This window comes from Capricornis sumatraensis, chromosome 1, assembly GCF_032405125.1.
Source record: "Capricornis sumatraensis isolate serow.1 chromosome 1, serow.2, whole genome shotgun sequence".
Classification (NCBI taxonomy): Eukaryota; Metazoa; Chordata; class Mammalia; order Artiodactyla; family Bovidae; genus Capricornis; species Capricornis sumatraensis.
The window spans coordinates 232,516,094-232,533,880 of record NC_091069.1 but is presented as its reverse complement, the minus strand read 5'-3'; the positions used below and the strand labels follow the sequence as shown (position 1 = coordinate 232,533,880).

General features: G+C 36.8%; 1 protein-coding gene across 1 annotated transcript in view; it reads right to left on the bottom strand.

Annotated features, from left to right (window-relative positions):
* The window catches only part of ATR (ATR serine/threonine kinase), a 110,919-nt gene that overhangs the window by 43,372 nt on the left and 49,760 nt on the right, over positions 1 to 17,787 (bottom strand). Inside the window, exons 22-26 of the mRNA XM_068969197.1 lie at positions 16,052 to 16,258; positions 12,041 to 12,154; positions 8,131 to 8,246; positions 5,363 to 5,483; positions 413 to 550 (exon numbers count right to left, since the gene is read on the bottom strand). Of these exons, the coding sequence (XP_068825298.1) occupies positions 413 to 550; positions 5,363 to 5,483; positions 8,131 to 8,246; positions 12,041 to 12,154; positions 16,052 to 16,258 (696 nt within the window). The remainder of the gene's footprint in view (positions 1 to 412; positions 551 to 5,362; positions 5,484 to 8,130; positions 8,247 to 12,040; positions 12,155 to 16,051; positions 16,259 to 17,787) is intronic.

Here is a 17,787-nt window from a genome sequence, read left to right as displayed (position 1 = left end):
TGATACTGGATAAGAGAAGGCATCGCATAAAACGCTTAATATTAAAAAGTTATAAAATATATAAAAATTTGGCATTTATATTTAAAATTTCTCATGGCAAAAGATGTAATTGGAAAAAAATTTTCTACGATATGACTGGCACAAATTGGTATCCAGAATACATATCAAACTCCTACTAATTATTTAAAAAGGCACACACATACACAGCCTCAAATAGGCAAAGGATATGAACTAAGCATTAAACAACTCTTTGATAAATAAAAGTTTAAAAAAGGATTTTGTAAGTGTTTAGATATCCCATTAAATAGCATACATTGATCTACAGGTCCAACTAATACATAGCCTTTTTAATACTAACTACATTTCCCAAATGTTTGTACAAACAGAAACCAAATAAAATAATGTATCTCACCTCTTGTTGATCTTCTTGATTACACCCCAATAAAACATATACTAAAATATGTGGAAGAAGATAGATGGTCACCTTGAAATCATGCTTCATCATAATGCTACAGCAGTTGAAGATTTTACTGGCGAGATCATGCCGAACCTATAAACTCCAACGGTTTAGAGACAGTAAGTAGTTTTGTACATTTTATTCTTTTGATTAACACCAAAAGACAACATGTGAGCTAGTCTATCATTGTAGAGTAGGTATTTTCCTATGAAGAAAGGCACTCAAGTAGGGAGGATTTAGCTCACCATCCCTCTGGTCAAGTGTCTAAACTGCTGAGACCCCTACAAGAGCAACATAGCTACTTGGGCTGCCAATTATCTCAGCAAAAATGGTCTTTTCACCACAGACTTCATTTTAAAATGTATCATGTTTTGTTACAGATTAACTTTGCTAATTACATTATCTTTTACTTAGCTACATTAAATTTAGTGTATTTTTCTCCTGAACAAATAGATGAGGAAAGTAACTAGGAAGTATTTCCTGGGCCAGTAAATTACATACAAGACCATATTTTTATTAAGTAATCAACAATGATTAATTATAGGAAAGAAAATGAAAGAAATAAAAAGTTTAAATTACTTGGTGTTAGAGTCAAGTTTTATTGGTATGATCCAAACCTCAATTTACCAGCATTCAGTTCAGTTCAGTTCAGTCGCTCAGTCATGTCCGACTCTTTGCAACCCCATGAATCGCAGAACGCCAGGCCTCCCTGTACATCACCAACTCCCAGAGTTCACTCAGACTCACGTCCATTGAGTCCGTGATGCCATCCAGCCATCTCATCCTCTGCCGTCCCCTTCTCCTCCTGCCCTCAATCCCTCCCAGCATCAGAGTCTTTTCCAATGAGTCAACTCTTCGCATGAGGTGGCCAAAGTACTGGAGTCTCAGCTTTAGCATCATTCCTTCCAAAGAAATCCCAGGGTTGATCTCCTTCAGAATGGACTGGTTGGATCTCCTTGCAGTCCCAGGGACTCTCAAGAGTCTTCTCCAACACCACAGTTCAAACGCATCAGTTCTTCAGTGCTTAGCCTTCTTCACAGTCCAACTCTCACATCCATGCATGACTACTGGAAAAACCATAGCCTTGACTAGATGGACCTTTGTTGGAATTTTTCAATATGCTATCTAGGTTGGTCATAACTTTTCTTCCAAGGAGTAAGCATCTTTTAATTTCATGGCTGCAGTCACCATCTGCAGTGATTTTGGAGCCCAGAAAAATAAAGTCTGACACTGTTTCCACTGTTTCCCCATCTATTTCCCATGAAGTGATGGGACCAGATGCCATGATCTTCATTTTCTCAATGTTGAGCTTTAAGCCAACTTTTTCACTCTCCTCTTTCACTTTCATCAAGAGGCTTTTGAGTTCCTTTTCACTTTCTGCCATAAGGGTGGTGTCATCTGCATATCTGAGGTGATCGATCTTTCTCCCGGCAATCTTGATTCCAGCTTGTGTTTCTTCCAGTCCAGTGTTTCTCATGATGTACTCTGCATATAAATTAAATAAGCAGGGTGACAATATACAGCTTTGACGTACTCCTTTTCCTATTTGGAACCAGTCTGTTGTTCCATGTCCAGTTCTAACTGTTGCTTCCTGACCTGAATACCGATTTCTCAAGAGTCAGGTCAGGTGGTCTGGTATTCCCATCTCTTGAAGAATTTTCCAGTTTCTTGTGATCCACACAGTCAAAGGCTTTGGCATAGTCAATAAAGCAGAAATCAATGTTTTTCTGGAACTCTCTTGCTTTTTCCATGATCCAGTGGATGTTGGCAATTTGATCTCTGGCTCCTCTGCCTTTTCTAAAATCAGCTTCAACATCAGGAAGTTCATGGTTCACGTATTGCTGAAGCCTGGCTTGGAGAATTTTGAGCATGACTTTACTAGCGCGTGAGATGACTGCAATTGTGTGGTAGTTTGAGCGTTCATTGGCATTGCCTTTCTTTGGGACTGGAATGAAAATTGACCTTTTCCAGTTCTGTGGCCACTGCTGAGTTTTCCAAAGTTGCTGATATACTGAGTGCAGCACTTTCAGAGCATCATCTTTTAGAATTTGAAATAGCTCAACTGGAATTCCATCACCTCCACTAGCTTTGTTCGTAGTGATGCTTTCTAAGGCCCACTTGACTTCACATTCCAGGATGTCTGGCTCTAGATTAGTGATCACACCATCATGATTATCTGAGTCGTGAAGATCTTTTTTTTGTACAGTTCTTCTGTGTATTCTTGCCACCTCTTCTTAATATCTTCTGCTTCTGTTAGGTCCATACCATTTGTGTCCTTTATCGAGCCCATCTTTGCATGAAATGTTCCCTTGGTATCTCTAATTTTCTTGAAGAGATCTCTAGTCTTTCCCATTTTGTTGTTTTCCTCTATTTCTTTGCATTGATCGCTGAAGAAGGCTTTCTTCTTGCTATTCTTTGGAACTCTGCATTCAGATGCTTATATCTTTCCTTTTCTCCTTTGCCTTTCACCTCTCTTCTTTTCACAGCTGTTTGTAAGGCCTCCCCAGAATGCCATTTTGCTTTTCTGCATTTCTTTTCCATGGGGATGGTTTTGATCCCTGTCTCCTGTAGAATGTCATGAATCTCAGTCCATAGTTCATCAGGCACTCTATCAGATCTAGGCCCTTAAATCTATTTCTCATTTCCACTGTATAATCATAAGGGATTTGATTTAGGTCATACCTGAATGGTCTAGTGGTTTTCCCTACTTTCCTCAATTTAAGTCTGAATTTGGTAATAAGGAGTTCATGATCTGAGCCACAGTCAGCCTCTGGTCTTCTTTTTGTTGACTGTATACAGCTTCTCCATCTTTGGCTGCAGAGAATATAATCAATCTGATTTCGGTGTTGACCATCTGGTGATGTCCATGTGTAGAGTCTTCTCTTGTGTTGTTGGAAGAGGGTGTTTGCTATGACCAGTGCGTTCTCTTGGCAAAACTCTCTTAGTCTTTGCCCTGCTTCATTCCGGATTCCAAGGCCAAATTTGCCTGTTACTCCAGGTGGTTCTTGACTTCCTACTTTTGCATTCCAGTCCCCTATAATGAAAAGGACATCTTTTATGGGTGTTAGTTTTAAAAGGTCTTGTAGGTCTTCATAGAACCATTCAACTTCAGCTTCTTCAGTGTTACTGGTTGGGGCATAGACTTGGATTACCGTGATGTTGAATGGTTTGCCTTGGAAATGAACAGAGATCATTCTGTCGTTTTTGAGATTGCATCCAAGTACTGTATTGCAGACTCTTTTGTTGACCATGATGGCTACTCCATTTCTTCTGAGGGATTCCTGCCCGTAGTAGTAGATATAATGGTCATCTGAGTTAAATTCACCCATTCCAGTCCATTTTAGTTTGTTGATTCCTAGAATGTCGATGTTCACTCTTGCCATCTCTTGTTTGACCAGTTCCAATTTGCCTTGATTCATGGACCTGACATTCCAGGTTCCTATGCAATATTGCTCTTTACAGCATTGGACCTTGCTTCTATCACCAGTCACATCCACAACTGAGTATTGTTTTTGCTTTGGCTCCATCCCTTCATTCTTTTTGGAGATATTTCTCCACTGACCTCTAGTAGCATATTGGGCACCTACTGACCTGGGGAGTTCCTCTTTCAGCATCCTATCATTTTGCCTTTTCATACTGTGCATAGGGTTCTCAAGGCAAGAATACTGAAGTGGTTTGCCATTCCCTTCTCCAGTGGACCACATTCTGTCACACCTCTCCACCATGACCTGCCCATCTTGGGTTGCCCCGCAGGCATGGCTTAGTTTCATTGAGTTAGACAAGGCTGTGGTCCTAGTGTGATTAGATTGACTAGGTTTCTGTGAGTATGGTTTCAGTGTGTTTGCCCTCTGATGCCCTCTTGCAACACCTACCATCTTGGGTTTCTCCTATAAAAGTTTAAAGGTTTTTCCTTCTTCAAATAAAAATCCTTCACTAAAAAAAAAACAAAAAAAAAACTAAATACAGCTAAATAAAATATTCCACAGCTGAAAGTAATTAATTCAATAGTATTAACATTTCACATATTTTATTTTCAGTATATTCACTAAAAAAGAAAAAAACTTTATTGAAATTACCAGATAAAATTTATTATAATGCTTTAAAACACTAATAGAAATATGAATTAACAACAAAAGTAGTGAATTTTAAATACACATTAAACATTTTGCAGGAACAAAAAGGTACCTTTTTTCTGTCAGGCATGTAAAAATTTCATATTAGGAAAATATCAGGAACATATCTCTATTTTTCCATGAAATTTTATCTTTAAAAAACCTTTCTTTTATTTGGGCTTCCCTGGTGTCTCAGCTGGTAAAGAATCTACCTGCAATGTAGGAGACCTGGGTTTGATCCCTGGGTTGGAAAGATCCACTGGAGAAGGGAAAGGCTACCCACCCCAGTATTCTGACCTGGAGAATTCCATGGACAGGATAGTCCATAGGGTTACAAAGATCTGGACATGACTGAACTTTCACATTCAGATTACTTTTATTTTAGAGGAAGTTCAGATAATGTATTCTCTTTTAGAAATGGCCACTGAGGGATAATATATCTTTTTATTACCTAAGAAATCTTTATATTATATATAAAAAGTCTGATAAGGCATTTATATTCTTTTAAACAATATTATTTAAAACATAAAATGATAGGACGTAATGTAATAGACATTTTACAAACACACTAAGAACACAATTATTTGCTTGATTAAAAAACTACCTTCTTACTCAGAAACTGTTACTAGTAACAAAAGAGAAACTCTCTATTAGTAAACGTTTTCTACAAAAATTTCTATCACTAACAGCACAAATATTTCAGTGCCTACTGTGTGTGCTATGCATTCAGATAAAATGTTCTCATTTCCTTTACAATTTCTGTTCAGTTAAATTCTGGACAAGGCTCTCTTACCTTTGTTATAAGATAACCTGCCCAAGATGCTGACCATTCCGCAAAATTATTACCTAATTTACTTAAGTAAATTGGCTTCTTTACTCCAGACCAATCTGTTGATTTCTGAGAACTCTTATATCTGTAATTTAAAAATTATTTATTAAAAAATAAATATATATCCATTTGTCTAAAACTTTAGTATAAGGAATTATATCAACTCTTTTGCTGACTACCCTACTACACCCTTGCCTTTACTGAAATCTGGCTAAAGACACTACTTTCTCTAAAGCCTTCTTAGTGATGGGGTGATAGGTCATTCTTGAACTCCCCAAGTACATCAAAGTATTTGAGTCTGCTTCTTCCCTTCCTCAATGCTCTTTCAGATCCTTCCAACCCCACCCTGGAACAAAAAAGGTCTGTTCCTTTGAGATTCAAGTCATCCACATATATATACTATACTATACTCATTATGGACATCTACCAACTCACTGATAAATTTAGCAGATTGCTCAGCATTTTCTTTCCTCCCCAAGTCTTATCATTCTGAGTGACTTCAATGTCCGGTTGGACCATCCAGTCAAACTGAAAACTTCTCAGTGGCTTTCTCCTCTACTTCTTTTTCGGGACTCCCTTGTCAAAACAGAGAAACTTCTTCACTTCCAAAATGTACTATTTAGACCCCACTTTGCGATCACAGTTTCCCAAATTTCCAGTTCTTTCACTCAGTTACTGACACATCTGTTCTCTCTCATTGAGATCTTCTGTATCTTGATTCTGCTAAATGCTTCTAACCTATAATACCTCCTTTTCATTTACTTCTTTTCCTAACCAGCTTGGTTTCTATGGTCCTCCACTTCAAGCATTCTCTTGGTAATATCCTCTATACACTCCAATGCCACACTGTCTTTACCAGCTGGACCCATCTGCCAAGCTCCAAATCTTGGATCAGTCTAAATGCTTGCCTTCACTGAAACGATATCAAGGCCACTGCATCGATAGAGGAAACATCATGAAATTGTTTATGAGATTAGTACTACTACATATCTTAGTTTTCAACCTCAATGGACCTCTATGCTGCCCAGAAATCCTAAATATCCCTTATCAGCTCTCTCTTCTGTTTTCCACAGTGGCTATTTCAAATAATCATTGTTCTCCTTATGTGACCTATTACCAACTGCACTGCTACTTTCAGCCAATAATCTTGTCTCTTATACCTCTTACTTCATGGAGAAAAAAGAAGTCATTGACACAACCCCACAGTTAAATTTGTAAATAAGTTCTATCCACCACTTTTATCTTCCTCTGTTACAGAGAAAGAGACGTCACTTCCTTTAATCACCCATGGCTAGTATTCTGGATGCTCCTTGGGGCCTTATTTTATCAATCACTTCTCTCTTTTCCATAACTTCAACATGATTCTTTCTATTTGCTCCTCAGCACTAACATTTAAACCTGTTCAAACAGGTCTCATTTACACATGTGTACAGGAATTATTGAGGTGAGTCGGTTCCTTTTTAATCACCAGTGTAAGGTTTGGAAATGACAAATATAATTAATGCCCTACACTCAAGGTTCTCAGCAAACATTATGTATTTCACTGTATCACAAATTGCTAAAAAATGAAAAATCCAGTGTCTCTCAGTTAATCATCATTATTTTGAACAATCACAAATATACTTCTCTGGATGATTTTTACAAGTTTTATGCTAAACTTAGAAACTATGGATATTGGGGAACAAGTAAGGCTCTGTCAAGTCACATCCTGATATTTTCTCCTAAAATTACTTCTGTGGCAATTGTGAACCATAGGTGATTGATCTATCTAGTTCACAGAAACTCTTAAGCATCTGTAAGTGCTATAAAATACAGATAAAGAAATGGAGAAGTATAGAGTTCTCAAAATAGAAAAAATAAACTTTATCTTAACAAACTATATCTTTAAATAGTACTATTCATAAGAAATAAAATGATGTTTAAAAAGTTTCTAAATATTAAAAGATATGTAGCAAATAAGTATACATACTTAAGGGCTCTTATAAAGAATTTTACTATGTGTCTAGGTACTGTACTAGGGTTCCAAAGCTAAAGTAATTATCCAAGGTCAAATATCCAATAATTTTGGGACTTAGACTAACTAAAACTAAAGTTTCTAACTAAAAATAATTAATGGACTTCAATCAATCCTAACAAAGTTTTTTAAATGGTAAAAATAAAAGGTTAGAAAAAAAATTTTTTTTTAAGGAGAAGAAAATATTTTCACAGGGCTTCCCAGATGGCAGTAGTGGTAAAGAACCCACCTGCCCATGTAGAAGACTTAAGAAACATAAGTTCAATCTCTTGGTCAGGGAAGATCCCCTGGAGGACGGCATGGCAACCCACTCCAGTATTCATGCTTAGAGAATCCCATGGACAGAGGAGCCTGGCAGGCTATAGTCCAAAGGGTTGCAAAGAGTTGGACACAACTGAAGTGACTTAGCACATACACATCAAAAGTTTCAACTCATATTCAATTTAAAGTAGATTTTTTTCAAAGTACTACTGACAGTGGAATTAAAAAATAATCCTTTCAGCCTCAATGAATTTGTCTAAATATTCAAAGTTATAGAATTTAAACCATGAGCAAATTGTTCCCATTTTGACAAGATTATAAACATAAATCATAGTGGAAAAATACATATTAAAACATACTAAAAACACTTTTAAAGCTAAAATGTTATATCAAAAGTAACTTTTATTTTATAAAGTTAAAAAAATTGTATCAAAATAGTATTAATGAGTTTACAGACCTAGTATTTAGATGCGGTTCCAGTATTTCCCGAACATGCTCAGGAAATCGCCTCCACAATTGGTGACCGGGGCCATCAGTTTGCATCTCTCTGCAGTCATAAATGGAAAGTAACTCCTACAAATATATATTTTACAGTTGTAAATCATCAATGAAACAGATACACCTTTACATCCACCAACATTCTACATACTACAGCTATAAAAATACATTAAAAATATATAAAATTATAACATTTTGGAGTTATGAACTTGCTTAGATTTATCTCAATGCTTAAAACCATTCAGGTGACTTACTCAAGGTCACAAAGCTGTGGTAGTACCAATAATGGAACATGTAATTTGCATGCTACATAGAACATGTTCTAAAATAAATGACTAAGTTATGTGGAGGAAAAAATTGAAATCTTCTATACTTGCAGATGAAGCAGGCAATGGCATCCCACTCCAGTACTCTTGCCTGGAGAATCTCATGGACGGGGGAGCCTGGTAGGCTGTGGTCCATGGGGTCATGAAGAGTCGGACACTTACTGAGCGACTTCACTTTCACTTTTCACTTTCATGCATTGGAGAAGGAAATGGCAACCCACTCCAGTGTTCTTGCCTGGAGAATCCCAGGGACGGCGGAGCCTGGTGGGCTGCCATCTGTGGGGTCGCACAGAGTCGGACACGACTGAAGCGACTTAGCAGCAGCAGCTGCAGCAGCAGCATACTTGCAGAATTTTTAGAGTGTGACCTTTTCTGAATTTTAATTAAAGTACTATCAATCTAAAATAGTTCAAAACTTTAAGATATTTCAAATTCTAGATATAACATACCGAGCTTAAAATTCTGAAAATAAGATGCAAATGTTAAAGACCAATTCATTAGTCAAATCCAGCAATGAAATGGTTATATTTTACTTTCCTGAAAATAAAACAAGTGGGATTTTATAGATGAAGAAAAACAAACCTTTCTAATATCAATCTTTAACACAAGACAAATGTTAGGATATTATATCTTTCATCACCTACTATTCTTTCTTTACAATTCCACTATAAAGGACCACATGCAACAGATATATTCCTATTAATAACAATTATAAACACTAAGAGAATATGTACTTTATATTTAGAATTAGATCAATCAAAAGGTACAAACTTCCAGTTATAAAGAAATATTAGAGATATAATGTATAACCTAGATAGTATATTCAAAAGCAGAGACATTACTTTGCTGACTAAGGTCCGTCTAGTCAAGGCTATGGTTTTTCCTGTGGTCATGTATGGATGTGAGAGTTGGACTGTGAAGAAGGCTGAGCTGAGCGCTGAAGAATTGATGCGTTTGAACTGTGGTGTTGGAGAAGACTCTTGAGGGTCCCTGGGACTGCAAGGAGATCCAACCAGTCCATTCTGAAGGAGATCAACCCTGGGATTTCTTTGGAAGGAATGATGCTAAAGCTGAAGCTCCAGTACTTTGGCCACCTCATGTAAAGAGTTGACTCATTGGAAAAGACTCTGATGCTGGGAGAGATTGGGGGTGGGAGGAGAAGGGGACGGCAGAGGATGAGATGGCTGGATGGCATCACAGACCCGATGGACATGAGTCTGAGTCAACTCCGGGAGATGGTGATGGACAGGGAGGCCTGGCGTGCTGCGATTCATGGGGTTGCAAAGAGTCGGACACAACTGTGCGACTGAACTGAACTGAACTGAATGTATAACATGATAAATATAATTAACACTGCTATGTTATATATGAAAGCTGTTAAGAAGGTAAATCCTGAGTTCTAATCACAAGGGAAAACATTCCTTGTGCTAAAAAATATTTAACTTTTTTAAGATTTAATTTTGTATTTATATGAGATAAATGGATGTTCATTAAACTTGTGATAATCATTTCATGATGTACAAAAGTCAAATCATTCTGCTATGCACCTTAAACTTATTCAGTGCTGTATGTCAGTTATAAATCTACAAAATTAGAAGAAAAAACAAACAAAAAACACTAATATACAGTTGTTCATCTTGTTTCATATTTCACTGATAAAATAAGCAATTACAAGAGACCTCTGCAACTGCCATGCTAATATCTCCCCAGTGTGACAATACCACATCAGTGCTTACATGCTCTGCTTTTTCTCTTGTTACTAAAGATGAACTGTTTTTGTTTTAATTAAGGTTATTCTTCCCACTTGTACACTATATTCCACATCTCTTTACCTACTTAAAATAGTGTTAGATCAGTTCTCTTCTATATCATCACTATTCTCCTCTTGCTGAACTGTTCCCAAGCACATGTAAACACATTGTCATTTTTTCCATCTTTACCCTTCTTTCCTCCCTAGCTACTATCTCATTCTTCTGCTCTCCTTGACAGCAACACTCTTCAAAAGAATTTCTGTAATTTTTCTAATTCTTCTCCTCCCACATGTTCTTAAAAATACTCTAATAATGCTTTCTAAACTACACTGAAACTGCTCTTTTCAAGGACAGCAATGATCTCTATGTTACTATAGCCAATGGTCAATTCGTAGTCCTGAAATAATCACACCTATAGAATATGGTCAGCATTTAGATCACACCATACTTCCTGAAGGGGCTTCCTTGGTGGCTCAGACAATAAAGAATCTGCTTGTAATGTGGGAGACCTGGGTCAGATCTCTGGGTTGGGAAGATCCGCTGGAGTAGGAAATGGCAACCCACTCCAGTATTCCTGCCTGGAAAATTCCATGGACAGAGGAGCTTGGTGGGCTCCAGGTCATAGGGGTGCAAAGAGTCCAACATGACTGAGTAACTAGCACACACACAGACATACTTTCTGAAACACTTTCTTGTCTTCCAGAACACCATCTTTCCCACCTTATTGGTAGCTCTTTCTCCCTTTTCTTACTTTTTCCCCTCTTCTCAGTGACTCCTCATTATCCAGATCTCAGTTACTAGAACCTTTTTACCTATACATACTTCCTCAGAATCACAGTTTTAAATACCATCTCTACTACAAACTATGAACACCTCCAAATTCTATCTTTAACTCAGGCCTCTAATCATGAATTTCAGACCTGAATATCTAACAAAATAAAAAAAATATTTTAATTGAAAAAATATGAAAAGGGGCAAAGAAAATCAAACTAGAAAGTGTTTGTTATTCGTATGGAAGACATAGGGATAATTTCCACTACATCCAAATAGGTCTTAAAAGGTCAATTTAAAAAATAGATCATTACCAAGGGAAAAATGAGAAAAGATCATTTAGAGAAAAGCAATAAATATATAAAATATGTTACACTGATCTTATAATTAAGTATAAATTAATATGAAACAATATCATATTTTATCTGTCACACTGGCAAAGATTTAAAATTTTAATTAAAGGCAGGTTTGTCAAGGGAGTATAAAGCAGTGAAGCTTTTTTGATAATCAAATGTAAACTGTATTTGCTCCGAGATTTTAATTTCAAGATATCTATATTATTGATATACTCACTAAATACTCAGAAATTATATATATGTTTTCTAAATAATTTTTTTGTAAAAACAAGATATTGAACAGAACCTAGTTATCTTAAATAAAGTTTTTTAAACAAATTACAGTATATTATATTGAATATAAAGTCACCGAAAAGAATGAATTAGAGCTATATGTACTGACATGGAAAATTACACAACACATACTGTTAAACACAAAAGAAAATCAACAAATATGATCTGCTTGTTTGCTGGAGAACACACATATATTTGTATATAAATAGAAAAAATGTTAAAGTACGTATAATAATGTTAGAAGAGTACATTTCTGTACTCTTGAAATTTTTGTCAAGAACTTGTATGACTTTGATAATAAAAATGATAGTTAAAAATTAAGAGTTCCTCAAGTAGAGAATTTACAACTTTCTTAATAACATAAAGCCAGTAAGGTATACATATACTCTTACCTGAATGGCATAAGCAGCTGAATCTTGAGCTCGGCTGTTATCTGCATACGCAAGGTAAGCTCTTGTTAGTTCCATCAATAATCCATAGGCAAAGTTTGAATCTTCTACTCCAGTCTCAAAAAAAAAAGAAAAAATTATATGATAATTTGTATACATTTTCTTAAATTGTACTGTGCATACCATGGTGAATTTAACTTAGTTACGTAAGTGAATTTAACTTAGAGAAGGAAAGCTCAGTAAGGTTCAAATGAAGTTTGGTACCAAGTCTAAAATATAATCTGTAGCTAAGAAGCCAAATCTAACACTTCTTAAACTATTTTTAAAGTGTTAGACTCATTCAAATTTTACAGAGTCAGCAATTTGCATATTTTGGTTTTTTAACCCTTAAAAAGAAAATTTGTTCTATAGAATTTTCTAAATTACATTCATTAGAACCTTGGTCACTTGAAAAGCTTCAAAAAATAATTTTTAACATGCCCTTCTGTAGGAGATTCATAATGTTCTCCAATATGTTAAAAGTTCTGTTTAATTTTGTTTTACAAGATTTCCCACACTCATTTGACCATGGAAACATCTTTATATACACACTATTAAAACACCCTGGGAAATGAGTTTCTCATGGAGACATTGAGAAATTGGGTTTAAATAGTAAAATTTAAATAATCAATTAGATTTTAAGTATTTGTCACAATTATGTCAGAAAGTTTATTTAAAAGAATGCAGCACTCCAGACTAGACTTCAGCTTTATATTTTTTGGCTAAAGGTCTCTGTAATAGTATTAAGGAATAAACTCAGAAATTACCCAAATTATCTAGTTTAGATTAACTTGCCATTAAGGACAAAATGGGTCGGCAGTAGTCTGCCACAGGGATGGGGCTCTGGGTACAACTGTCTTGCGTATAGCATAAGCCCTCTTGGAGGAGGTCGCCATTAACCCCACCACAGAGCTACCAGAACTTACACCGGATTGGGAAATAGACTCTTAGAGGGCACAACAGAACCTTGTGCACCAGAAACCAGGAGAAAGGAGCAGTTACACCACAAGGGACTGTCCCGGACTCGGCTGTGGGTGTCCAGGAGTTTCCAGCAGAGGCGTGGGTCAGTGGTGGCATGCAGCAGGGTTGAGGGCACTGAGGGTAGCAGTGCGTGCATGGGATCTTTTGAGGGAGGTCACCATTATCTTCATTACCTCCACCATAGTTTGGAGCCAGGTAAATAGCAGGGAGGGAACACAGCTCCACCCAACAACAGAAAATTGAATTAAAGATTTACTGAGCATGGCCCCGCCCATCAGAACAAGACCCAGTTTCCCCCTCAGTCAGTCTCTACCATCAGGAAGCTTTCAAAGCTTCTTACCCTTCTCCATCAGAGGGAAGACAGTCTGAAAACCACAATCACAGAAAGCTAACCAATCTAATCACATGGACCACAGCCTTGTCTAACTCAGTGAAACTATGAGCCATGCTGCGTAGGGCCACCCAAGACAGACGGGTCATGGTGGAGAGTTCTGACAAAATGTGGTCCACTGGAGAAGGGAACAGCAAACCACTTCAGCATTCTTGCCTTGAGAACCCTATGAACAGTATGAAGAGGCAAAAAGACAGGACACTGAAAGATGAACTCCCCAGGTCAGTAGGTGCCCAATATGCTACTGGAGATCAGTGGAGAAAAAACTTCAGAAAGAATGAAGAGATGGAGCCAAAGCAAAAGCAACACCCAGTTGTGGATGAGACTGGTGATAGAAGCAAGGTCCGATGCTGTACAGAGCAATATTGCGTAGGAACCTGGAATATTGGCTCCATGAATCAAGGCAAATTGGAAGTGGTCAAACAGGAGATGGCAACAGTGAACTTTGACATTTTAGGAATCAGCAAACTAAAATGGACTAGAATAGGTGAATTTAACTCAGATGACCATCATATCTACTAATGGAGGCAAAAATCCCTTCAAAGAAATGGAGTAGCCCTCATAGTCAACAAGAGTCCAAAATGCAGAACTTGGATGCAATCTCAAAAACAACAGAATGATCTCTGTTCCTTTCCAAGGCAAGCCATTCAACATCACAGTAATCCAAGTCTATGCCCCGACCAGTACTGAAGAAGCTGAAGTTGAATGGTTCTATGAAGACCTACAAGACCTTTTAGTATAACAACCAAAAAAGATGCCCTTTTCATTATAGGGGACTGGAATGCAAAGGTAGGAAGTCAAGAAACACCTAGAGTAACAGGTAAATTTGGCTTTGGAGTACAGAATGAAGAAGAGCAAAGGCTAACAGAGTTTTACTAAGAGAATGCATTGGTCATAGCAAACACTCACTTCCAACAACACAAGAGAAGACTCTACACATGGACATCACCAGATGGTCAACACTGAAATCAGACTGATTATATTCTTTGCAGCCAAGTATGGAGAAGCTCTATACAGTCAGCAAAAACAAGACCGGGAGCTGTGGCTCAAATCATGCATTCTTTATTGCCAAATTCAAACTTAAATTGAATAAAGTAGGGAAAACCACTGGACCATGCAGGTATGACCTAAATCAAATCCCTAACAATTATACAGGGGAAGTCAGAAATAGATTTAAGGGACTAGATCTGATAGACAGAGTTCCTGATGAACTACGGACAGAGGTTTGTGACATTGTATAGGAGACAGGAATCAAGACCATTCCCAAGAAAAAGAAATGGAAAAAGGCAAAATGGTTGTCTGAGGAGGCCTTACAAATAGCTGAGAAAAGAAGACAAGCAAAAAGCAAAGGAGAAAAGAAAAGATATACCCATTGGAATGCAAGAGAGTTCCAGAAAAACATCTATTTCTGCTTTATTGACTATGCCAAAGCCTTTGACTCTGTGGGTCATAACAAACTGTGGAAAATTCTGAAAAAGATAGGAATACCAGACCACCTGATCTGCCTCTTGAGAAACCTGTATGCAGGTCAGGAAGCAACAGTTAGAACTGGACATGGAACAACAGACTGGTCCCAAATAGGAAAAGGAGTTCGTCAAGGCTGTATGTTGTCACCATGCTTATTTAACTTATATGCAGAGTACATCATGAGAAATGCTGGGCTGGATGAAGCACAAGCTGGAATCAAGATTGCTGGAAATATCAATAACCTCAGACATGCAGATGACACCACCTTTATGGCAGAAAGCCTAGAAGAACTAAAGAGCTTCCTGATGAAGGTGAAAGAGGAGAATGAAAAAGTTGGCTTAAAGCTCAACATTCAGAAAACAAAGATCATGGCATCTGACTGATCCCATCACGTCATGGCAAACAGATGGGGAGACAGTGACAGGTTTTATTTGGGGGGGCCTCCAAATCACTGCAGATGGTGACTGCAGTCATGAAATTAAAAGAGGCTTGTTCCTTGAAAGAAAAGTTATGACCAACCTAGACAGCATATTAAAAAGCAGAGACATTACTTTGTCAAGAAATGTCCGTGTAGCCAAGGCTATGGTTTTCCAGTAGTCATGTATGGATATGACAGTTGCACTATAATGAAAGCTGAGCGCCGAAGAATTGATGCTTTTGAACTGTGGTGATGGAGAAGACTCTTGAGAGTCCCTTGGACTGCAAGGAGATCCAACCAGTCCATCTTAAAGGAAATCAATTCTGAATATTCATTGGAAGGACTGATGTTGAACCTGAAACTCCAATACTTTGGCCACCTGATGCAAAGTGCTGACTCATTTGAAAAGACCCTGACGCTGGGAAATAGTGAAAGCGGGAGGAGAAGGGGATGAGAGAGGATTAGATGGTTGGCATCATCGAATCAATGGACATGAATTTGAATAAGCTCTGGGAGTTGGTGATGGACAGGAAGGCTTGGCATGCTGCAGTCCATAGGGTCACAAAGAGTTGGACACAACTGAACGACTGAACTGAACTGAACTGAAGGACAAACTGAATAGTTTCTTGTAAATGGAAATCCCATTTCTACAAATTTCTTGTAGAAATCCCATTAGGAGAGAGAACTCTTCTTATCAAACCAAATTATCATAACTTACCACAAATGTAAAATCTTTTCCTTGGGTGTCAGTGGTTGAGAAATCTAGTCGACCTGGATCTATTGCCCCCAATTCCCCTAAACATTCTCCACAGAGCAACCGAGCTTGAGAGTTTGCATCTTGGCAACCTTTCAAGAGCACTGTTACCAACTGTGAGATAACAGGTTCTACTGTTTCACTATCTGTTGCATATCTGATCAGTTTTTCCTAAAATAAAAATAGAAAGAAAGTTTATATGTAACTTCTACAAACTAGTATACTTTCCTAACTAGAAAGCTTAAAAACATTCAGGAATATCTGATAAATATTGACAAAATTAAACTCAGGTTCTGCAGTCTTTTCACTGAGTTTTTGCTGAGTTCACATAATATAATTCACAATATATTCTGTAGGATTAGAATCATAATTGTGTTTAAGAATTTCTATTATTAATCCACTAAATAAATAGGGACTGAGTATTATTACATTAGTATACAGAAGTAAGACATGGTCTTATCCCAGTGAGTTCACAACTTAAAGTGAAAATAGACATACAAACAAATAATTAAAATATTATACAATATGTGCATTAACAAATATATGTACAAGGTAAAGAAGAAGTGAAAAAGATGAAAAAGAGCCCAGAGTATTTTTCAAGCATAATAGGTATTTCAATAATTCAAGAAGGAAGAGTTATTAGTTCAAATAAGAAAACTGAAGAGTATAAAAAGCAAGTACAGGAGAAAAAGATACAGGAAAAGAAATCGATGGGGATGATTTTTTTTTAAAAAGACACAGGAAAAAGAGGTAGGCTTTATGAAAAAAAAATGTTGGTTCAAGTAATCTTTTTAAATCTATCATCTGAGGATGCTGTAATAAAAAACTTAGGGATAAGAAGTGACTACTTTCAGGCCAGGTAAGATTTAGACATTGTATCTTTTTAACCATTTTAGAACTACTTCATTTACATAATTTTCCTGCTAGCAAAAGTAAGGCACATACAAGCACTTCAAACTCCATGTTAAAACTGTGATTCAAATTAATGTAATAGATTTCGAAAGAAAAATAAAAAGACAACTTTATCTCATCTAGAATCTTTAATAGTAGCTGACTTAAATTAACATTATAGGTTAATTCAGGCATAAATACTTTAAAAAGATGAACTAGGAAACAATAAACAGCAAAACTAATAAAATTATAGGCATTTATTACTTTGCTAAAACTAGATAATATGGAAAAGAACATTTTAGTTATAAAAGATAAATGCAGTTCATACTAAATATATAAATGAGACACAAAAGAAAGATAATTTTAAAATATACTTATTTAATAAGTTCGGATTTCCCTGGTGGCTCAGACGGTAAAGTGTCTGTCTACAATGTGGGAGACCTGGGTTCGATCCCTGGGTTGGGAAGATTCCCTGGAGAAGGAAATGGCAACCCACTCCAGTACTCTTGCCTAGAAAATCCCGGGGACGGAGGAGCCTGGTGCAGGTTACTGTCCATGGGGTCGCAAAGAGTCGGACACGACTGAGCGAAATCACTTACTTAAAAATGTTTTTACTTCACTTTTAGGTTACATAAACTGGGTTTGCATTTTCAACAAAAAATATCCAATTCCAAAAGAATTATGTGTTCAATGCAACTATTTAGAAAGTGTTTTTAAAGTATGAATCCAATTTTATCATTTTCCAAATGCCTAACCAGTTGTCAAAAAACAAATCCATGTTTGCTCTAATTATTTGAAACGTTATTTTT